The following is a 25478-nucleotide window of genomic DNA, read 5'->3' as shown; positions in this document are numbered from 1 at the left end:
AAGATATGAATCTTTGAAACAATAAACCTTTGAAACAATGAACATTCGAACTAATGAACCTATAAATAAATGAACTTTCTAACCAATTAACCTATAAAAAATTTAACCTTCGAAACAATGAACATAGTATCAGAATCGTAATTCATGTAAAAGTTCTTCCATTTTTTTATGTAGAAAATTAATAAATTTTTGACAATTATATTTCAAGAACACTCAGGAAAGAGTAGCAGGTTTTTGCCGTCATAAGTTCTCAGTAAAAATTGTCACAGGTGATGACTAAAGACTATGATATATGGCCAAGAAAACTACTATCCACAGGCCTTTGCTTGATTACTTATACAATCTTACGCCATCATCAATAATGATCATGTGAGAACACAATTTATAAGCATCAGTGAAGCTTATTTTCATATCTCAGGTCATAAATGCACGGAGAGTATAATTATCGTAATTATAGAAGTACTTTCATCGAAATGAATGGACAAAAAGACCTATTTCTTTTACATTTTTTTATATCGCGGGACCTGGCCAGTTCTAACCTAGCCTAACATAACATAACCAATATAACATAACTTAACCTAATCTAATTTAGCCTAACTTAACACAGTGTCGTAACATGATCTAGCGTAACGTTACGTAACCTAACCAACCCAAAGAACATAACTTAATACTGTATAACCTAACTGAACCTAATCCTACCTAACCAACTGAAACTAACCTTACATAACTTAACCTAACCTAATATAATCTACCCAAACCTATTGTAACTTAACCTAACAGAACCACAGGAGAGGAATGGAAAGGCAAATAAAAAGATAATTTCACTATATACTGTAAGTAGTAAAAAAGAAGTAAACTTGAGAGACAAGAAAATTAAAAGGATTGGTAAAGACAACCTCAGAATGGTGTGTGTTGAGGGCTGTGGTCGCCAATCTTCAGACATAAGGGACGACATCTCGATTGTAACTGACTCACTGACTTACTTAGAGGTTGCCAGAGCAGAATGTGAACGAGAGACAAGAGAAACAGTATTCAAAGTAGGTGGAGGAACCAGAGTAACAAGAAATAATAAAAAATGAACTACAACACAACCCGACAAAGAAGCTTCAGGGCGACGAGTGACAACTATGCTGTGTGTCTTTTTGTTTTTATGTCTATCTGCCTGCCCGTCTGTCTATCTGCCTGCCTCTCTGTCGATCTGTCTGTCTGTCTATGTGTATGCCTTCCTTTCTCTAACTGTATACCTTCCATTATGACACCGCTAATGCTAAGCAGCGCACATGAACTATGATTACGCCAACATATATGTTATTAATGCTCAAAAACAGCAAATAAACCACAAAGCAAAAACATCAATCATCACTTAGCAAACAAAGACAACTATCGAGTATTATCCGACAAACAAAAAATAAATACAAAGTCAGAACAAGTAAAAAAAATATACCAGTGGAAAAAAATTGGGATTTATGTAATATTGATAAATAAAACGGCATTACCACTATTATTACCAGCTTCAACACCACGACCGCTATCTCCACCATCACCACTATTACCACCATCAATTACCACTACCACCATCAATAACACAACCACCACCAACACCACTACTCCTACCACCACCACTACTCCTACCACCACCACCATTACCAACACCACTACTCCTACCACCACCACCATTACCATCAATAACACAACCACCACCAACACCACTACTCCTATCACCACCACCATTACCAACAATAACACAACCACCACACCACTCATCTACCACCACCACCATTACCATCAATAATACAACCACACCACTCAACACCACTCATTCCTACCACCACCATCACCACCAACAACAACAACACCATCGCCACCACCACCTACTCACCCTCCCACCACCAATTCATTACCAACAATAACACAACCACCACCTCAACACCACTAATTCCTAACAATCTTCACCCATCACCAAATTCGCCAACAACAAATAATCATACATCGCCAACACCAATTAATTACTCCTCCCAATTAACTCAACCATTACCAAACAATAACACAACCACCAACACCCACTACACTCCTACCACCACCACCATTACTAACAATAACACAACCAATTCACCAACACCACCATCTTCTACCACCACCAATTCATTACCAACAATAACACAACCACCACCAACACCACTACCCCTACCAATCACCACCATTACTACAACAATAACACAAACCAATTAAACAACAACACTACAATCTCTGTACCACCACCATCACCAATTCAACAACAACACCATCGCCACCACCACCACTCCTCCCACCACCAACACCATTAACAACAATAACATAACCACCACCAACACCCTACCCTACCACCATCACCACCAACAACAACACATCGCCACCACCACCACTACTCCTCCCACCACCACCATTACCAACAATAACACAACCACCACCAACACCATTCCTACCACCACCACCATTACCAACAATAACACAACCACCACCAACACCACTACTCCTACCACCACCACCATTACCAACAATAACACAACCACCACCAACACCACTACTCCTACCACCACCACCATTACCATCAATAACACAAGCACCACCAACACCACTACTCCTACCACCACCACCATTACCAGCAATAACACAACCACCACCAACACCACTACTCCTACCACCACCACCATTACCAACAATAACACAACCACCACCAACACCACTACTCCTACCATCACCACCAACAACACCATCGCCACCACCACCACCATTACCAACAACAACACCATCACCACCAGGCTTGGCTAAGGAGATGGAGCGCCCATGAGGAAGGCAAGGCCATGAATAACAAACCACCAAGGGCAATATTTCAGTCAAAATTCGATACGTGCTGATCGTCGCGTGTCTCTGAAAGGCGCTCGATGGCGTTCACAATGGTGCTTCCTATGGTGTTTAATACGCATTTTTTTCATTTGGGTGTGACCTTTTACTGGGAGATAATACTCCTTATTATGGTGCTCTGTGGTCAATGATAACGATGCTCACCTCAGTATGGCGCTTACTTCAGTATGGCGCGTAATGGCAGTCAGCATTGTCAAAATAAGTGATTCATGATGGTTAGTAATTAGGAAGACTCTAGAGGGTTATTATTAGTAAAGTACTTAATGATATGGTAATTATGTTAGGAAAACGTCAAATATATATCATAAATAAATATACATACAAGTGTGTGTGTGTGTGTGTGTGTGTGTGTAATACCACTCAACAGTATCTAATTCACAAAACAAACAAAATATAAAACTAACAATAAAAAAAATATATATCAACACACACCAGAATCTCTCCACAAGAAATCCACATACAACACACACACACAAAAGAACACATTTAAAACCTGCAGCAGTCGTGTCGTGATGATGAACATGTGAGTTGATTTACAAGTCAACGACGCTACAAGAAGCTGATGCTGGTGTTGAATATCCCATTCCGAGTTTTGTGTGGGAATGTTGGTGTCACTGAGAGTAAAACTGTTCGGACATGTCAGCACGGCGCTCACAGTTAGAAAATGCTCTCGGTCGACGCACAACCTCTCTCTATACTACGCCTGGACGGGTATATTTGTGGCGTGAATGCGCGACAGTTTGCTTTATAAACTGGAGGATAGGGTGTGTTTTTGACCGGTTGTGATGTAGGTAAAATGTGGAGTCGGTCAGAACAATCTTTACTGAATCCGTGCGAGAGATGCGAGAAATTCCTTACTTCTATGGGTGGGTCGCAGGAACGCACCCTTCAGTATGAGTAACACACTCTTCCTGCTACACCTACCTGAGGATTACAGGTGTTGGCGAGTTAGAAAAATAAAAATAAACATCTCAGGTGTTCTTAATAGATGAGTTTACAAAGTCAATATAAAGACATGAGACACGTAGGTGACTTTCTAAGGAGTAGATATCTGTTAACAGGTAAAACCTCATTAAGTAGGTAGTGTTGGTTGAGGAACACAGTGCTATACAACCTCATTATCTGTTTTGCTTTGTAGAAATCCCTGACGGTGTAATTTAACCCTTTGATCACGATGATTTAACCATGAATACAATGACAACCCCTTGAGTACAATGTCAACTCCTTGAGTAAAATGAGAACCCCTTGAGTAAAATGACAACACCTTGAGTACAATGAAAACCCCTTGAATACATCGAAACTCCTTGAGCACAATGAGAACCCCTTGAGTACGATAACAACCCCTTGAGTACGATGACAAACCCCCTAAGTTAGGTGAATTTATCTCATGAGTATGTTATCGGAGTTATCCCCTTGACAACGATGACTTCACCATTTACTTACAAAGACAACCTCTTCAGTACAACGATTTTACCCTTCAGTACGATGAGTTAACCTCTTGAGTAGGATGATTTGACCCTTCGAGTACAATACATTAACCCCTTGAGCACGGTGACCTAACAATTTGATTACGATGACAAATTATATAAGTACGATGATTTTATCCCTTGAGTACGATGAAAACTTAACTATTTGATTACGTTAACAGCCTTTTAACCCTAGGTTTAAGCTTAGTCATATTACTCAAGGGGTAAAGTCATTGTTTCAGAGGGTTAAGTCATCGTAATCAAGGGGTTTAGCCATAGTACTTAAGAAGTTTAGCTATTGTACTCAAGGGGTTCAGATCATTGTGGAAAAATAAACATGTCTTTCAGAGCAGAACTCGAGAGCTACAGTATATTAGGTTTATAACAAGTGTATATCAGGTTGTTATATTTGTATGGTGAGTTGTGTATATACAGTATATGGTCATATATTTGAAAGTTTGTATGTGAGGTATGAATCTACGTTTGTATACTTGTATGTGTGTGCGCGCGCGCGAATCCACAGTTTCGTCTACGTACACAAGCACCTGTAAAAACGCATGTGTGTATCCGTGTTAACATAAGTAATATATACAGTATATATATATACCTGTATACCCGAGTCTAAGTGGTCGTGTATGTGTACTAATACAGATGTACGCATGTCAAGGTGACCGTGTAAGTATGGTAATAGGTGCCGACTGTTCTGTATAATCATATATGTAAAGTTATCAATTTCACAAATTTAATGAAACACATAAACTATAAAAAAAAACTTCGGTGCAAATAATCACAGATATTAAAATTATTATGCATATATAGTGTTATTGATACTGTCATTGTTTTGATGTGCAAGTACTGAGAAGCGTTAGACTTTAAATTTGTACATATTACCTGTCCTATTGTTTAGATACATTGATCGAATGATGACATATGTAAATACTAACCAAGCCTTTTTGCATGTGTAAACGTAGGCCGGTTACCATGTTTAGTTTTGTAAACATTGACTCTCGTAGAATGCAAATGTATCTGTTTCATAATGTTCATGGGTGACCTTGTCTATCACTAGGGTGCTTATTGTCATGTTATGTTATGCGCGGATACACAGTTCAGTTGCCATATTGTCCTCACCTTTACAAATATAGCCTATTACTTTATGCTATATTACGTTAACTTACGGCTATTATAAGTCGTATCAAGGGTCCAGAGTTAGCGCGAGTGTGTGTGTGTGTGTGTGTGTGTGTGTGTGTGTGTGTGTGTGTGTGTGTGTGTGCGTGCGTGTGCGAAACAGCCAAGTGGTTACAACACTCGCCTCCTATCCTACAAGTCTCTGGTTCGATCCCAGGGCAATCCCATTCCACCCGGCTGTACACGGGTACCTAATTTTACAGTTGCGGAAATACAGTGTCGGTCACACTATTTCCTTGTGTATCGAAAGCTAATGAGACCCACTACCACTATCAGAATGCCAGAGAGTTGAAGGAGGTGAAAAAAGCTAGGCTGTATTATCTTGAGGTGATGCCAAAACAAAACATACACTGAAACAAACACAAACAATCACTCTCCATTTAACTTTCCAGATGTGTCATGAAAAGTAGACACGAACACTCATCTTATTTTTTCATATCCGCTGCGTTAGTTAAAAGTGACGAGTGGTCGATCAGGGGCGCAGTAAGGAGCTTGGGACGCGGGAGGGTCGGAGACACGGCATAGGCGATGGAGGAGAAGAGGGGAGGCTAACTGGGAGGGAGCAACGCAGAGTCAGCGTGGAAAGTGGGAATATTTCTCGCAGTCAGTCAGTCAGAAAAGGCACTCATACACTCTCCCGAATTGGCTAATGGGATTCAGAATACCAGAGTGGAAGGAGGCATTGCAAGCTAATGGTGAAAGTTAATTACCTGTAATGTAGTGTTTAAGAGTTTACCTGTACCTTTACTAGTACTAACAAGTTTAAACAAATATTTTCCATCCGATTCTCACACTGATCCCTCGCCATTGCCCTTGTTATTGGTCCTTAACTCATCTACTTTCCTTCTCATTCCAATTCCTCCTTTATCTATTATGCTCACTACTATTTAGTTTTTCAATTCCCCTGTTACCATCGTCCTTCTCTCCCCAACATTCTCCTCATTCCTCTGTCTCTTCTCTTTTCCCCGACTTTCTCCCCATTCCCTTCTCTCTTTTCTCCCCATCTTCTTCGCCATCTTCCTTTTCTTTTCTCTACCCCCCATGTTCGTCTACCCCTTCCTCTCTCCAATTATATCTGACATCTTCATATACTATCGATTATAAAAACAAAACAAAAAAAACAGGTGTTTGTCTGCCAGTCTCTGCCACCAGACAATCGCAGGTGTGTACATTGTGCAGGTAACCAATAATAGGTTATGAACCCTGCACAGGAAAGTTTCATTAGTAGATTAAATTTACGTATTGACGAGTGGAGTAACTGTAGCATGTTGTATCAAGGAGGCGAGTCACTACACTTTCGTAACTAAATCCCTATTTGTTAACTAAACTAGCCGAGTCATTACAGTTTGCTAACATAATTATTTGAGTCATCACAGTTCGCTAACTTAAATGATCTTGCCTAGCTGAGTCACTGCAAATAACTTAACTAAAAACAATATTATGTTAACTTAAGTAAAAATCACTTCAACCTACTAAATAAAACAGCGTTCGTTATAAATGAAACTATATGACACAGTTACCACAATTTTCTAATAAAACAGTTACATTAAATATTATCTCTACAGTTAACTAGAATGCATTTGGCTGCTGAGTGTGTCTGGTAGATAACTTAAGCATATTTAACTGTTAACATGAGGGTGTTTGACTGTTAACTTGTGTGTATTGTCCATTAACATCTCAGCTGTCATCACTACAAGTACACTCGTAAACTCTTCCATTTTTCTCCAACCTCATCAATTTAATCCTTTTATAGAAGTTTCCAATTTATTTCAATCGTTCCTATATACTTGGCAACAACATTCACTGTCTATATATCATGACCATATATTTACTCATAAGTCTATCATTGTTTTTTACCCTTAACATTCTTATTACTGTCATTCTCATTACTATCTAATAATGGCCAGAATCACCATATACAACTTCTATTAAAACATTTACATATTATACCTTACATCCTAACAACTTGTTTATCTTCTCTACTATTATGCCTTATATAAACTTATAAATTTTCATCTTTTTGGTCAAAATATTTTACATCAATAATCCTCTCATCAATTATTTTCATAATTCTCTCCACATATCCATTTATTTATTGCATTACTTATTTCATGAAAATCTCGTCCGTCTGGTTTACTATCTGATTTCACTTATTCTAAGTCACCAGGTCCTCTGTAAGCAATACTCCACATGAGCTTCTCTCAAACAAATTATTATATTAAAAAGCCCAATACTATCAACCTATGCTTCGAAATTTTTTTTCTAATCATCAAAAAATCTCGTTCTTTTCAGGCAATCACAATAATCCTTTTCTCATTCCATATATCTCATTGAATAATATTATTCTACAACTATCGTATTATATTATAGCATGTGTCATATATCGACATTCAATAGCAAAAACCCTCCTCTTTTTAGCTGCTCCTGACTTTACACCACTCACTTGTCCCCAGCAGGCTTATCGTTTATCTTTGCTCAAACCCAAGACATCATGTTCGCTTTCATTCATCATTACTTTAGTGTTTTTTCTTCATATCATCGTCATTGCAACCAGACACACTTAAAAACTATTAGTCATCATTGTTCGATTTTTGTAATAATAATACTGAGGGTGGGGTTACAAGCCCTACGCCCCCGGGGATAATTACACCATGGGAGGGCAGTGGGGTCACTGCATCCTGAAGACTGTATGTATATATATATATATATATATATATATATATATATATATATATATATATATATATATATATATATATATATATATATATATATATATATATATATATACATATATATACATACATATATATACATATATATACATACATATATATATATATATATATATATATATATATATTAATTAATATATTAATTAATTATTATTATTTTTTATTACAGGCTACGCCACATATAATATCATGCCGATACTTGCATCACATTTCCCAAATTTTCATCGTGATTATCTCCATATTTAAGCACAAGCTTATTTTTCACTATATCCTCTACAAGAACACGCAACCTGCTAAAATTTTCTCTGCACACACATATGATCACATAAAAATACGTATACACACGACATACACACAATCACCTACACCAACCTGCTTAAATGTATTTGGGAAGCATGTTAGCTCATGAAAATAAGATTTACAACAGTCAAGTTAATATTGTCACTGAGGCGGGAAATTTATACATGAAAACAACTCGTAAACACAACAAAATTGGTGTTCAGTGTTGTTATACATACACACACACTCTTCATCAGTTCATACTCAAAGGTATACAATATGACAAGGCGTGTGGCTACCACTGACAAAGAGGAAACATCTTTAGTTAGGAGGTAGTAATTGCACGATTTCTTGACAGTAAAACAGGACAAAAGTCCTGAATAAGGAGAATTAATAAAGCACTGATGCTGGCGTTAAATGAAGAACAAATAGTGTGAAATTAGTTTTTAAGAAACATCTATAAGAGACAACATACTGAAGACAAACATGTTTAAACTTGACTGGGTGGTGATATAAACAAGAGTTAGAGCAAGAGACACGTCCAACAACAACAGAGAACGTCATTCACACTTTCTAAAAGTTTTCGCCGAGTGTGAAAACTAAGACTTGTGAACGGTTGTGGAACACCCCAGCACTTAAAATACATTACAACAACAAGAGCGAGCAACAGTGGGGCAGCCCACCCGGAGGTAAGATAAACACACCACAAACAAGAAGTCACACGTCCTAAAGCAGTCTTGTTATGACACACAAACAAAAACCAACTAGAACTTCAAAAACTCTGTGGTAATATCGTCGAAGAATCAAAACACCATCACCACCGCCTCGTCCGGGAAAAAACGCAATAAAATGCGAATTCACACGCTAATGCAAAATGCACCCGAAAAATCATATTTTATTGCCCAGCCTCTCCCTCGCCTCCTACAAGTCGAGTGGTCAAACTTTTTATACGGCGAAATGAGAAAATATGAATAGAAATTGTGTCGGAGAAATGGAAAATTGATGGGAGATTTTTGGGCGGAGCTCGGAGCGCTGCCTAAACATAATCCCCAACGGGGCCTCCCGCTCCCTCCTCGCCCAGTCCACCATCGCCTCCCAAGTTTCTTTGATTATCTTGTTTCTTATCGGCTTTGTTTGGGCGGGCAGCTGATGGGTCGTGTCCTGGGTGGGAAGCACAGATAGGATAGTGTAGCTTGAGGGCAAGATTGGCAGGTGCTGCTTAACTACAGCCAAGGACACTGTATGACCTCTTCCTGTGAGTCTGGCACGAAATCGTTCACTTGAGATGGCCCTCTGAATTATACTCAAGTACAGTCATTTCTCAGGCTACTCACTTTTAAAAAATACGAATACTGGCTGCGATGCAACGTGGACGCGTATCAGCAGCCAGTTTTACAGTAGTGGTCAAGCAGGAGAGATTCTTGAGGGATATTCCAACTCTCTTCGTATTTTCAGAGGAGTTCAGCGTGGGGGTGGCGACTGTAAGGTCCACACCAGCACGTCCTCCTCACTAGACTCTCGTCCTTGTGATCACCGCTCAAAATCTCCGAGCGGTCATCCTTCCCTTGAATATTTTGTATTTCTTACTTATGTATATAAATACAGGTCTTGATGGAGAGTCACTAGAATATACAAATAAATGTCAGCATTATGGACATTGAGACGTGGTATTCACAGCAAGATGAGACTGCAGCTTTTGGTGGATAGATACACCGGCCCTGAGAGACCTATTTTACCCGTAAGAAGCTGACAAAAAAAAAGAGGAAGAAAGCGAAAGACTGGAACCTATGACCTTCATATGTAAAGCAGCCAACTTGAGCTTGTCGTTCCGTGTGTATCCGTACAAGTTCACTTCGCTAAAATTTATCGTTTTTGTATTTCTTGGTCATAAACCAAACAAATAGAGGAGAAGCAGCCCACACACACACCCTGGCCAGTGGCGCCGAGGAGGGAAAATAACCCTTGTGTGCGGTGGTCAGAGGGGTCGACTGACCAGCCCGGGACATGAACATAATCACCGGCTCAATTGAATTTGGCGCCCAAATTGAAAATCTCGAGTGAACGCGATGGAGACACGAATGCGATTTAGGAGAGCGATAATTCTGAATATTTTAACGATATGAGATATGGAGAGGCCGGGAGATTGAGGAGTGGGAGAGGAGGAGGGGGGAGGCGGGGAAGATACAGGAAAGGAAGAGTAGGGGAGGGAGGTAGGAAAGATAGAGGAAAGCGTGAGTGATGCCGAGAAGATAGTAGGAAGGAAGAAGAGGTCAATGAGAATAAGGAAAACCAGTAGATAGAGCATAGGAGGAGGAGGACGAGGAAGAGGAGAGGAAAGGAGGAAGGATGAGGGAACTAGAGGAAAGGAAGGATACAGGGAAAATATAGGTAAGGAAGAGAGAGAGAGAGAGAGAGAGAGAGAGAGAGAGAGAGAGATAAAAAAGCCAACGAAAAATTAAATAACCATAAATGGCAACAATAACAATAAAAATAAAGACGAAGAGAGACAAACACAGAAAATATGTCACCCCAAAATAACAAGAAGAAAAGGATATCCACAGAGGAAGGCGAAAAAGAAGATTAAAACGGAGAACGAAAAAGACACGAAAAAAATAAAGAGATGGGAGGGAGAGAAGGGGAGTCAGAGAGAGGAGAGCGGCGTAGAGTAGGGGAAATAAAAACGAAGATGAGGAGGAATTAGAGCAATAGGGAGAGGAAATGACTCTTGCTCCAGGGAGGGAAGGAAAAATTGCAAAACAAATTGGGGAGAGGAAGATAAGGGGAGAAGAGATAAGAGACAAGAAATGGAGAAGAGGAATGAGAGAGAGAGAGAGAGAGAGAGAGAGATTTAAAGTAATAAAATATATATCGAAATAACTAGATGAAGAAATATACTGTTAATTACATAACAAATAAGAAAAGAATTACAAAGAATGAACTAAAAAGATAATTAGAGGAGCAAAACACAAGACAAAAGAAAATGATAACTGAAGAAAAGAATGAGAGGAAAACGATCAATGCAATAGCAATTAGAGAGAAAGAGATGGTGGGAGAGGAGAAGCATGGAAGAGGAGAAGGAGAGAATCCATGGAACAAATAAATGAAAACAAAGAGAACCAGAAAATTGAAGAAAAAAAATACTAATATGAACTAAAGCAGATGAAGATGGAAGGGAGGGGGGGGGGGTAATGCAACAAAAATAAATGAATAATATATAAAAGTAACAAAGGAATATACAAAGAAAAGTAATAAAAGGAACAAAACCAAAAGCGCATAATTAAAGACAACAACTTTTAAATTAGCATATTAAAGACGACAAGAACACCAACATAGAACGAAAAAAAAGCCCCCCAAAAAACCCGAAAGAATCAGTAGGAAGCGACAAAGAACTAAGAAGAGAGAGCGACAAGAGAGTGAAACACGATACACGAGAAGGTACGAAAAATGATGAAGGATTTGTGAGAAGACGGGCGTTTGAATGAAAGCAAAAAGGTATGAAATAAATCGATAACAAGAGACTGGGCAATAACGCAGAGTTTTGTTCTAGTTGAGAGGACGAAGAGAGACTGATGGTGATGAGGTTAGACGTGGTGTGATAGGTGGAGATGATACATTTCAACACGACATATATCTGATAGAAATAATGACGTCATTTACTTCACTTACGAATTTCAACCATAAAGTAATGTTCATAAGATCTTCTTTACCGATTATTTCCAAGTTATTACACATCAAAGTCTATAAATTTTCTTAAATGTCGGATGAAAATATTACGATTAAAATTGATGAAATAAAAAATATAATATGGAAATACAGTAAGCTGATTGGTTCAAACATATATACTGCCAAAAATAAGTTACGTCACTGGGTTTCTCGACCAATCAGCGGGAAGACGTTCAAGTAGTCCACTGAGTCATAATAATAACAACAATAATAAAAACAACACAAACAAATGATAACAATAATTGTAAGCATCATTATCATTATGATGATAAAACTGTGTTCTTGTATAAATTTAGATGAATTAGGTGAGGTTAAGGGCAATGGGAATAGTTAAAGAGTGTAGTTCTAGAAAGAGGAGGCGGCGTGTGTGGGTAAAAGAGAACGGCAACGTAATACAACAAAGGGGGATGGTGAGGATGGTGAGGATAGTGAGGATGGTGAGGGATGGTGAGGACAGTGAGGACGGTGAGGGATGGGGGAGATGGAAGGTTGTCTGGCTACTTAAGGAGTTAGAATGTGTGGTACTTGGGGTAATAATAGTGGCAAAGTAAAAGAGGAAAAAAATAATGAGTGATGAGGTGAAGTAGAGTTAAAATTGAATCACGTTAAGGTGCTATTGTGGATTAAAATACTGTTTAAACATTAAAGATGGAGGTAGAAGAAATTAGGCTATAAAATAAATAACAAGAAAGTCTAGGTTACAGAGGAAAAAGTAGAGTAGCGAAAGAATGAAAGCGTATATAGAGTTCTCCTCTATAAAGGAAACAGCCATGAGAATGAACGGAACAAGTTTAGTAGAATAAATCCGCTAAGCATTGCAGGGGAAGTGTATGGTCGAGTCACTATTGAGGGATTCGTCAAAAAACACACAATATGTGTGAATTCGGAAAAAAAAAAGACAGTGTGAGGATCAAGTGCTTAAATTAAGAAGCGTGAATGATAACTTTTTTGAGAAGGGGGAAAAATTGTGGGATGTATTTTACCAGATTTTTTTTTTATAGTTATCAATAATCAAGGTGGAAGGTACCTAAAATGTAATGGATGGGTGAACATTTCTTGAAAGACATTGCGAGTTTTCTTCGTTTTAAGTGCAAAATGTTCAAGTGTATCAGGAAAAGTGGCACCGGTTGGCAGTGAAAGTAGGACTACATCAAGAGTGTGTAATATTGCCATAGTTGTTCAATGTTTACATAGATGCGGGAGGAAAAGACGTGATAGCAGGAGTAAAGGAGAGATGTGTAATTTGTGTATTTTGTAACCAGGAGGACAAACACACAGGTAACCAGGAGGACAAACCCACAGGTAACCAGGAGGACAAACCCACAGGTAACAGGAGGACAAACACACAGGTAACCAGGAGGACAAACACACAGGTAACCAGGAGGACAAACACACAGGTAACCAGGAGGACAAACACACAGGTAACCAGGAGGACAAACCCACAGGTAACGAGGAGGACAAACACACAGGTAACGAGGAGGACAAACACACAGGTAACCAGGAGGACAAACACACAGGTAACCAGGAGGACAAACCCACAGGTAACCAGGAGGACAAACCCACAGGTAACCAGGAGGACAAACACACAAGTTACCAGGAGGACAAACACACCAGGAGGAGGACAAACCCACAGGTAACCAGGAGGACAAACACACAAGTTACCAGGAGGACAAACACACAAGTTAACAGGAAGACAAACACAAGCAACCAGGACAAACCCACAGGTAACCCTCACACCTCACACCTCACCCCTCACACTCACACCTCACCTCACACTCACACCTCACGCCTCACCACACACCTCACCTCACACCTCACCTCACACCTCACTACACTCACACTCACTTCACACACTCACCCCCCCTAACAACAGTACTGCTTCTCCCCCTCACCACACATTCATCACCTCCCCCCACCACGAGAGCCTTCCCCTCCACCCTCCATGACACAGAGTTATACCCGGTTTCCCTGCCCCTCCCACCCCCCTCCCTGGCACGACTACTCCTCCCTTTACCCCCTCCCTCCTTCAACCCCCCTCAGGAGCACTCTGGGCCGGGTACTAGGGCTCCGCCGTCAGTCTCCTGCCGAAGGTGGGCGTCGTAAAAGAGGCGTTAGGCAGTGGAAGGTCACGAAGGGCTCCCCGTGGCTGTCTTAATGATCGTGAGAACCTCTGGATTTATATTAGTGTTTGTCCTTTTTAGATCATGAGTGTGTTCTGGGAGGGAGCGAGTGCGTTGTGGGAGGGAGTAGGTGTGTTGTGGGAGGGAGCGAGTGTGTTGTGGGAGGGAGCGAGTGTGTTGTGGGAGGGAGTGTGTGTTTTGGGAGGGCAGTGTGTTGCTGGGAGGGGAGGTGTGTTGTGGGAGGGAGTGGGTGTGTTGTGGGAGGGAGTGTGTGTTAAGGGAGGAGCAGTGTGTTGTGGGAGGGAGGGGTGTGTGTGCAGGAGGAGGGAGTGTGTTGGGGAGGGAGAGGTGTGTGTTGTGGGAGAGGGGTGTGTTGCAGGAGGAGGGTGTGTTGTGGGAGGGAGGGGTGTGTTGTGGTGGGAGGGAGCGAGTGTGTTGTGGGAGGGAGCGGTGTGTTGTGGGAGGGAGTGGGTGTGTTGTGGGAGGGAGCGAGTGTGTTGTGGGAGGACGAGTGTGTTGTGGGAGGGAACGAGAGTGTGTGGTGGGAGGAGCAGAGTGTGTGTTGCGGGAGGGAACAGGTGTGTTGTGGAGGGAGGAGTTGTGTTGTAGGAGGGACAGAGTGTGTTGTGGGAGACGAGTGTGTTGGGAAGGACAGGTGTGTTGTGGGAGGCAGAGGTGTTGTGGGGAGGAGCGAGTGTGTTGTGGGAGGGAGGAGTTGTGTTGTGGGAGAGGGAGCTTGGGAGGGAAGTGTGTTGTAGGAGGAGCGAAGTGTGTTGTGGGAGGGAGGAGTTGTGTTGTTGGAGGGAGCGAGTGTGTTGTGGGAGGGAGAGAGTATGTTGTGGAAGGGAGCGAGTGTGATGTGGGAGGGAGCGAGTGTGTTGTGGGAGGGAGCGAGTGTGTTGTGGGAGGGAGAGAGTATGTTGTGGAAGGGAGCGAGTGTGTTGTGGGAGGGAACGAGCGTGTTGTGGGAGACAGTGAGTTTTGTAGTGGGAGGGAGAGTGTGTGTGTGTAGATATGTGTGTGTGAGAGTGTGTGTGTGAGAGCGTGTGCGTGTGTGTGTGTGTGTGTGTATGAGAACGTGTGTGTGTGGCGGGGGGGAGGAAGTTCTGTGTGGGAATCTGTGCACACTTATGAGCACTCAAATACACACACACACACACACACACACACACACACACACACACACTACAAAACCTATACCAACCACTCCACACTAACAACATCACACTGACCAATATATCATCACTACTACGCTGACAATTACAGTGAACTAAATATATGTTTGTTTATAATTCTCAACATAAACAAATCTTAGGTGAACTCTTTGCACTGTCATGTGGTAAAAGAAGTGTTATTAATTACGTCTCTTGGTAAGTTTCTCAAGACAAACACTTACCTGGTCTCACTTTGTATTGGAAATATTTAAGTACACGGGCATACATAGAGGAGTTATTTCAGCCTTGGCTATGTATCTTTGGTGGTAAATATAATACCTCATAGTAATGTGGGTCTATCCATAAATGCCAACGTTCAACAGAAGCTATAAATTAACATATGCTCCTCCATTCACCTGTGATTTACGCCGACCATTGTTGTATTTCTGTAATGCCGTTTATCCTGGAGGTCGGTTCTTCTTCTTCTTTTTCTTCTTTTTTCTTACCATGATTCATCGCTCAGGTCTGGCCTTTTCTACAGTTCCCCGACACAAGAGAACCTCGCCACAACTCCACTAGAGCCGCCATTCATGTGAGTTCATTCCATGTGTCGAAACTCTCAAGTGGCAGCGACGAACAAAGCCCAGGATGATTTATGCGGACCTACGCACACAATTGGTGATGATGGCAAAACAATTACTTCACCAGAATGAACAAAGTGCTAAGACAAATGGCAGTCGGAGCCAGCGCTAAATCTTGTTTAAGCAGACGAGAAAAACAATAAAAGAGAAAAACGTGGATAGTTATGTGTGGCTGAGTTGAAATCTCCAGGTGTTTACACGCAGGTTGGGGCCACACGTCTTGTTTTAAGTAATTTCTTGGTATATTTTCATTCGGGTTGATTAAGCTTTACCCTGCACTTATATAAGAAAGAGGGGGAGAGAATCTGTCATCACGGAGGTTCGTCGCAGACAGTCAAACAAGACGTCGCTAGAGACCAAACACCACAATACTAAACATTTTTTTTTACATCCAACTGTACTGAACATTTAGCCTCGAAACAACAACAACGAAAATAATCTTAAGAAATTATCAAAGGGGATCTAAAGCAACAAGGTGTTATGTTTAAGGTCTCATTATTGCTTTATATATTCCGGAAAACTATGAGTTATTTATTTTAAAGCTTGTAATTAACATATCGTTAGCGCTTGCTTTGAAAGGTTATGGTGGGGTGGTGGGGGTGAGGATGGGGTTGGGGGGGTTGATTTGGGGTAATGGGCTAGGAATGCGTGTGGTGCAGGAGTGGGTGTGGGGCAGGGAAGAAAATGGGGGAGTAGCAGGGGAGGGGAAGAGAAGGGAAGGAGTAAGAAAGGGGAGGTGGAATGAACTGGAAAGGGCAAGGAGGGAAAGATGGAAGGTAGGGGCTCAGAGCAAATGATGACGAAAAAAAAATACAGTGAAAAATATAACATACACGGCGACGATTATAAACAAAAGCCTTCTTATTTTATTATGAGTTTAATGGAGATGTTGTTTACTTTAAGTCGTCTTGCAGCAGGTGTAGAACGAGATACGAAGACATAGAATAGGGAGATAGAGGTCAAGTATACGGAGACGAGAGTAGAAAGATAAAAAAAGAATAATCAGTGAAAGGAATAGAAAAATGGCCAACAGACAGACCGACAGATAGGCAGGCAGAGGAGCAATCAGACAGATAGTTAAACAAAGAGAGAACACCAGATAGACAGACAGATGGACAAACAGATAGGGAGAGGCGATTAGACAGATAGATAAATAGAAGTGATTAGACAGGCAGACAGATAGAGAAAGAAAAGCATTCATACTGAGAGAGAGAGAGAGAGAGAGAGAGAGAGTAGAACGGACGAAGGACAGAGACAGCAAGGGTAGAAGTCGGACAATAAGAGACAGAAAGAAAAAAACCCATTAAGATAAATAAACAAAGATAGCAAAAGCAGTGTGAACCAAAGACAAACAGACAGAAGGCAAAGAAAAAAAAGTGTAACACATAAGCCTCTAATGTAATGAGGGCCACCACACATAAACACCGACCCTGCTAGCGGCCATGCACTCACACGTCACCCCGGAGAGACTTGCTCGAGAAAATGCTTTTAGCTCAATGTACAAGTCAATAAAGCCAAGCTAATGAACAAATTACACACTAGAATAAGACAAGAGAAAGATGCAGAGTGACAGGACTTACTGGCGAATGCGTAACCGGACAAACAAGGAAACTAGATAATCGAAATTAAGATGCAAAGGAGGGGAGCAATTGTATCAAAGAACTGTATATATTGAGACAGGTAGGTAAAGCAAATATATGCCCTTGATAATATGTATAACAAATAAACATCTTTCGTTATATCGGTTCAAGTGGATACGTGGTAAACTCAGATCTTAAAATACTATAAATGGATTACACACACACACACACACACACACACACACAAACAAATAGTAAGCACAAGAGAGGGGAAGAATATTTATGAAGGAGGTGATTCAGACAGACAGACAGACAGACAGACAGACAGAGGTAAAAGAAGGACCGACTGGTTTAAAAGTTCTCTCACGTCGTGCTCCGGACCGTCAGCTCGCCCCGTTTCTACTCTCCGTGTGGGTGCACAGCCACAACTCCAATTAAACGGACGACTTGCATTTAAAGTAGGTTATATATATATAGCGGTCGCCTCCTCATGCTAATTCATCCATCTAGATCACCCCGGGTGCCGTGGCAGGGTGCCAGGGAGGACTTTGGCAGGGTGAGACGGGGAGAGGGACAAGGGGGAGAGATGGGGAGGTTTGCTGGAGGTATCAGGGTGGTCGTTGACAGGAGGCCAGTGGGTAGGTGACAAGGCAGAATGAACTAGTGGGCCTCTTGAGGGCCAACGACAAGTTATAAAAGGGCCAGTGACAAGACTCAAGTTGAACTGGGGCCGGATACTCAAAACACCTCATAAGTTACGTTTTTCAGCATGATACAGTACCATATATTGTGGAAGCCTTACAGTACCATAAATTTAGCATACTCAAAATTTAATTATGGTTCCGTAAGACTACCATAAGTTCTCGTAACTCTAGTGTTTACCCTGTAAATTAAGTTCTCTTGTCGGACGGTAGATGTCAGTGCAGACGCTAGTTGGCCAATCAACGCTCAGTTAACAAAATCATCAACCAATCACAAGAGAAGGAGAAATCAGCTGAGAGCGACGCACGTAATATTATTGTGTAAACATGGAAGGACCACCAGCCAAGAAGAGACGACCTAATTTCAGTGAGGCTGAAGTATACGCTCTTGTGACTGAGGTAGCCAAAAGACAAGAAATGATTTTAGGGAAGTTGGACTCAAGTAGTTGTACACTTCAACTCAAAAACCAGCCTGGGGTGAAGTGTTAAATGCGGTGAATGCTGTTGGTAGAGTCACCCGCAATGTTACTGAAATTCGGCGGAAGTTTTCTGCTGATCTTCGTGTTAGCGTTAAGAAAAAAGCAGCACAAGATAAGAAATATGCTGGTGGAACAGGTAGGTCTTAATATTGTTAGCGTGGTTATTGATTGACAATATGAAACAAACTTAACTATGGTTTTTCTGAGGCTTGGTACGATTTTCGTGTTTGTAAACTCAAGGAAGTAAGTAGTGTGGTGGCTCTCCATCGTGAATGAATACACATATTTTCCTTATATGAGCGCATTCATTAAGAGAAACATCGTTCTTCGAAGTTTTCCGTGTGAGTAAATAGTAAAAACTTTACCATTCAACCTAAATTTTTTTTTTTTTACGTGGATTAACCAACCCAGGCACAGTCACTGACCCACGTCGGGGCCTGTAATAATAATTCTTTAGTACTTTTAATAAAAATACCTCTTTATTAATAATAATATTAATAATAAATAACCATAAATACCGAAATGAAAACACAAAAAGTGAGAATCAATATACAGTATGTATGTTGTGTTGTTGATATTACGAGAAACAATTGCGACCCTGCACTTGTGTGTAAATGACACATTTAGTCAGATCAGCAACCTTGGACTTGCTCCTAATTTTCGTGATGCCAAATGGCAGCAGGGTCTACCATTAGACAACACATTATGCTTCCAATATCTTCCCACCCGGTAGTCAGGGAAGTCTGTACAACTGTTAATAATTTCCCCACAACTTTTGGATTTTCTTATTATATCTATCATATAGATTACACAATTTTAAGACACACTTGTCATTGTGTCGCAACTGACGTGGAACAGAGATAGTTAATATGAGTTTGTGTGGCAGGGCGGCGGAGGCCTCCCGTTGGTAAAGGAAGCTAGGTTAGGTAGGTTCGGTTACTGTTATAAACTACATATTAATAATTACGTTATTTCCGACGGTAATGAAGGTCATAATGTATAAGTTGCCATAGAATTCCTTTTTTTATGTCGTTAATTTTCATTCATCAATAGATTTATATTCATATTTGGTATACATTAATATGTAAATTTTATTTTGTTAGGCTTATAGGCAAGGATGTTCTATCTTATGAGTTTACAACTAATACAGGTTGAAAATTTCTGGCTGCGACTATTTTTTTTGACTTATTTTACCATTTATTGTTTGTTACCTTAAATCTAATTAACTTTTGACATAGATAAAGGAGAATTTTTGTGGCTACAGCTACAATGATAGGTTAGGTTATAATGTTTGGAACTATTTCAGTAGATTCCTTTGTAACTATGATTTCTGCCAAATATAACATAGTTAGCATATAGTGTATGTAACCACAGCTCACAGTAAGACAGTTATTATTTATATTTTCTCTTCAAGGTGGCGGCCCCCAAATTGAAATTACATACACTGCAATTGAAGAAGCAATTCTTCAACTATTAGATCCAGCCTCTATACATGGGATTCCAGGGGATGTTGAAAGTGAAGAACCTATTAATGGTAATTCAGTCAAAATACTTTTCCAACCCCCTGATATATTTTGTTTTTTTCTGCCCTTGTTTTTATTTAAAAAAAAACTTTTGGAGACATTTTTTCACATCTTGATTTGGAAATACTGTACACTATACTGATTTTTTTATATAATTTTGAAAAATAACGACACTAGTAAGTTGGTTTCATTTCTAGCTTGTTTATTGCTTCCCTAATTTATATATTAAATGTTTTTATAACTCGTATGTTAATGGACAAAATTGAGAAGTGCAAATATAAGAAATTTAACGCCTAGTTGATGTTTAGATTTAAAAATATTTTAAACAAATATATTTAGATGGTCAACACTATTTTTCAAACCATTATTTTTCCTAAAAGCTTTTGTATATTTGGAAATACAGTGTAATATTTTAATTATACTCTTAACATAGACTTCAATCAACCTATTATACTACATTTCTTTCCAGAAGAAGAAAGAGAACCAACCCCCGGACCCTCAGGAGCTAGGTTTACAGCTACCGGTAGTTGTTTCCGAGAGGAATTTATGTTTCGGCCCGTTCAAGAGAAAGATGATTCTATAACCCGCATTCTGAATGAGGATATACAGGAACATGATATCACAGTACCCATTGTGCATTTAGAACCTGAAATTTCAGCACCTACAAACATTCCTGGATTTTCATCATCCGGAACATATGAGGTAGAAACATGTAGTTCAAGCAATACTCGTCAACCTATTGCTGCTACCAAGGAACAGCGAAGTAGGTCTAGTACCCCTTCTGCCACAGCTGTTAGGTCAACTGTAACTGGTGATTACACTGATGAAATGGATTCATCTCCAATGCCAAGTACGAACAGTAGTGGCAGGAGGCCACGAACCTCTTCTGCCCGAAAAGATGAAGATCTTCTTCGAGAGATGCTTCGTGTTCAAACACAAATGAGGGACAGTTTTTTACAGCTTGTAGCTCACACAGAGTGCATTGCATCTGCAATGCTATGCATTGCAAAAGTTATGCAGTCGAAAAATCCTATCCAATGATGCTGTGTTTATGGTATGTGTATATGTAGTTGTTTACTTAGGTAAGTCCTTTACTTTTGGTAAATGTGATAATAGCGTGGTTGAAAAGTCATCAAACACTTATTATAAATTTTCCTTTGAGTGATTGTTATGAAGGAAGACGGCATGTTAAAAAATTGTGTAACTTTCACTTGCAGCCTATACTAGTCATGAAAATGTAACAGGAATATTTAGCTCTCCATAAGTTCATTAAAATCACGAAGTTAAGTGAAAGACACACATTTGTCAACTAATAACATGGGTTGCAGTGCTACTACGGGTAATGTTTACCCAGGTTTTGGGTAAAAGTTCCTACCACACTCAAAATTATATGTTTGAAAAGAGGCTCATGTACTTATTTTTATTTTTTAAAGGTTCCTTTATTTTGTAAGACGTAGTCAATTTCCAGTTCAACGAGTTTTATTTATTAGTTTGTAGTTTGCGAAGTATGATTCAAGTAGGTTGAAACAGAAATAATGGTGCAAATTCACCAACAGCCTACTGTAATCGCTGCTATTTAACACACATTAGTCTCCAAAGCGCAAGTTGTTGCATTGGTTCTATCATAAGGATGTGCTGTCTCATGTTACATTTTATAGCTTAACAAGCAAAGAGTACTGTATTCTATTTTTTCTTTATTACTTGTAGTAGTACAGTATTGGGTTATAAGTTTCTTTTAATTTACGGGTATTGATGCAGGTAATTCTAGACATATGAAAATTATACTGTATTCCATTCTTAAATCTAAAAAATGGCAACAAATAACAGTAGTTGTATTATTATTTCACAACGATGTGGTGACCCATGTCAAATTGTGTACGGTAGTTTAAGATGCAAACAGTAGCAATATTTTTTTATTGTTTCAATTTCTCAAATATGTTTTATATAAGGGATTTTTTGTTTCACAAACTTTAGTGCCTTTGGTATTTAGTAGTATTAAAAGTATACTGTATTGGAATCAAATTTGCTCAAGGATATAGTACATATATTATTAAGGTAAAAGAAAGCCATTTAATTTCTATAAAGAAGTTTATTTTTTTATGTACAGAATATTGAAAATAAAAGTTAAATCAATGTACGCTTTATTCGCATTACCTCTGTATACTGCACTAAAAAGTACTATTTAAACATAGAGGAAAATTGTATTGGTGAATTGATATTTGATTTTAATTCATCAAGTAAACCAATTACGGACTACATTGGCTCGGACTGCTTGGCCTGTCCCTGCTACAGCTTCAGCTGTATCACTAAGTACATGTTGAAAGGTTCCATTGGCATAAAATCTTAAGGCAACTAACACTTGCGTGTGTATGGGAACAGCATGAGATCTTCTCGTTCTACGCCTTAAAAATGGATCTAAATCTTAACACAGTCTTAGAATTTCACATCGAGGAAACCTATATCTAATTAGATTTTCATCGCGTATATTTTTGGGATCCAAAGGGTCCCGATACCTTCGTTCACGTCGTAAAGCTCGATCATGCAGATAAGCTACAACAAGATCCATTGCAGGGTAACTGGAAAATGAGGTCCAAGTGTTACTGGATCAATCTGCAGGACAAAAAATTATGCAATGGTTTAGAAGTTTGTTACAGTATTGTTTTTATGTTGATACTAACTAATTCAAAGTTTTATCATTAGGCCTAGAATTGAAGGGTTATGCCTGTGAAAAACAAAAATTACAGCCTTAAGGTTTTGCCTGGCTCTTAGGGGTAAAATACTGAAAAATGCACAACGCGTTAAAATCTCTGTATTCATTTAAAATTGAAAAAAATTGTTCATTATTCAAGTAAATAAGGGTGTTAAAAGCATTTAAAAGACATCCTCTTGCCTCAAAGTCTGTCACATACTCGCATTTGAAACTGATTTCTGGTAGGAACAGCAGCCTTCTCCGTTAGCCGGAATCCTTGAAACCAGGAACTTTCTGAAAGCCGTAATTGAAATTTTATCTAAAATTAATTCCCAAAGCATGATTTTGCAAGAAACTTACGGCTTAGGTAAATGACTTTCAGAGAGGCACATTTTCCTGAAAACTATGAGGAAAGTTTCCCAGATAACCGAGAAAATTCCGGAGATGGGGGATATATTTCCGGGTTCGAGAGATGATGTAATGGGCAATTGCCGGAACTACCGAGAAAATTTTTCCATTACCATAAACATTCTGGGGATGAGGGATATTTTCTTGATTTGTGATAACTGTCTCGTTAACGGGAAAACACTCATTCATTCACGGTAGTGCTCTTCACCAATTGTTCCGGCTAACAGAGATCTCACAGTATTTGGTGTTTTACCCCACTAGAATTTAGGTAAATAATCCCTTGCATAATGTTGGCCTGTGACAAGACACATAAGCTATACTAAGATAGCCTTATTCTGGGCAAATTCAAATAAATTGGTTAATGATAGTATAGCCTTGCCTAACCTAAATGACAAATCACTTCTCTTAAATTACTCATTTAGCCTAGACCCTGGTGTTTTCCTTTCAATGTTGGGAACATTTGGTCTGAATTGTCTTCAAGTTCATACAAAAAACAACAATTTAAAACCTGAAAATATATCGGATTAGCCGTAAATTTTCTTAAATTAATACTCTACCTATGATAATGTTCAAGGAAAGTCTGGAACTAGGCCTAAGGTAGCTGTTAGACAAAGTGTCTCACTGACGGCCTGACGCTCACCAAAAACCATGTACACATTCTCTAACCTAACATACCATAACATAACATAACATAACCAAACCAAACCTATCTAACCTATACCCTATTAGTATAATTTCTTATTTAAATAATCCTCATGTTCTAACTAAATTAAGTAGGCCCCATGTTTAAACATTTATTTGCCTAAGACTGAAAAAGCAGTTATATAGGCACCTATTAATCAAGTTAATTGCAATCCATATTTTACACCTAATATCATTTAATTTTGGCTAGCCTATGGAAATTTATAGCCTTTCATGTTATCATAAGCCATACACATAAGAAAATAGGCTAAGGCTATTGGTTGAATATTAGAAAAACAAGGCGAAGTCTTGGCAGGAATGTTCACTTGACCTCATATTTGGCTTTCATTACTGAGGGATATTTACGGCTATACAACATTAATAAGTTCTATCTGCAAGTTTACTCAGTCATAAAACATATTTTTACCCTAAGTGTGAACAATACAAACCTTCTATTTTGGTAAGAAATACTTTATAATGTGTAAGAAGACAAAAGATGCGTCTCTTCCAAACTGAGACAAATACAAACACTCAAGCCGCTTATTATACAACAAAAAAGTTACGAAAAAGACAAAGTGAAATATTATATTTCAGTATGTTGATGTACAAAACATTTTCTTCTTTATTCTATGATAAAACAAGTCTAACAAGCATTATTACAACATATATTATTATTATTTTCTATACAATCGGGAATTAGTCACTACTACATCCGGGTTGAGAGTGTTACACAACCTCGGGAGCTGGTGTAAGTTACTTGCGTTAACTTACGGAGTTCGATGTCAAATATTGGTTTTGAGTATACCATCTGTGTTTTGAGTATACCATCTGTGTTTTGAGTATACCATCTGTGTTTTGAGTATACCATCTGTGTTTTGAGTATACCATCTGTGTTTTGAGTATGCCATCTGTGTTTTGAGTATACCGATCTGAGACTGTAAGTCCAGTTACGGGGTAAACAAAGACATACAGTCCCATAAATGTTTTTGAGTATCCGGCCCCTGATGGCGAAGGATGGACTAGTCTGGTACGTCATATGAGAGGTCAGTGGCAGGACTCAGCTGGTTGATCCAGTGAGCCTCTGGGTGGACACACTCAAATAACTGTATATGATGCTCGCCGCGAAAATGGGAGCGACTCTATTACCTCAAAAGTTTCCATGATAGAGAGACACTCGGAACAACATATGACACCAAAATACTTTATACTGGAC

General features: G+C 39.4%; 1 protein-coding gene across 1 annotated transcript; it reads left to right on the top strand.

Annotated features, from left to right (window-relative positions):
* Positions 1 to 902: 902 nt before the first annotated feature.
* Positions 903 to 22620, top strand: LOC121854138. Its single transcript, XM_042348530.1, has 4 exons — positions 903 to 1037; positions 18932 to 19100; positions 20379 to 20498; positions 20957 to 22620. The coding sequence occupies exons 1-4, from the start codon at positions 903 to 905 to the stop codon at positions 21526 to 21528; spliced, it is 996 nt and encodes a 331-aa protein (XP_042204464.1). The 3' UTR covers positions 21529 to 22620.
* Positions 22621 to 25478: the final 2858 nt, after the last annotated feature.

This window comes from Homarus americanus, unplaced genomic scaffold (assembly GCF_018991925.1).
Source record: "Homarus americanus isolate GMGI-L3 unplaced genomic scaffold, GMGI_Hamer_2.0 scaffold15670, whole genome shotgun sequence".
Lineage (NCBI taxonomy): Eukaryota > Metazoa > Arthropoda > Malacostraca > Decapoda > Nephropidae > Homarus > Homarus americanus.
The sequence above is the reverse complement of the archived record's forward strand: the minus strand, read 5'-3'. Positions and strand labels throughout refer to the sequence as shown.

Coding starts and splice junctions, on each gene's coding strand:
- LOC121854138 (XM_042348530.1), top strand. CDS start 903: ATGGTGTGTGTTGAGGGCTGTGGTCGCCAATCTTCAGACATAAGGGAC. Junction 19,101..20,378: donor GAAATATGCTGGTGGAACAG/GTAGGTCTTAAT, acceptor TTTCTCTTCAAG/GTGGCGGCCCCCAAATTGAA. Junction 20,499..20,956: donor AAGTGAAGAACCTATTAATG/GTAATTCAGTCA, acceptor ATTTCTTTCCAG/AAGAAGAAAGAGAACCAACC.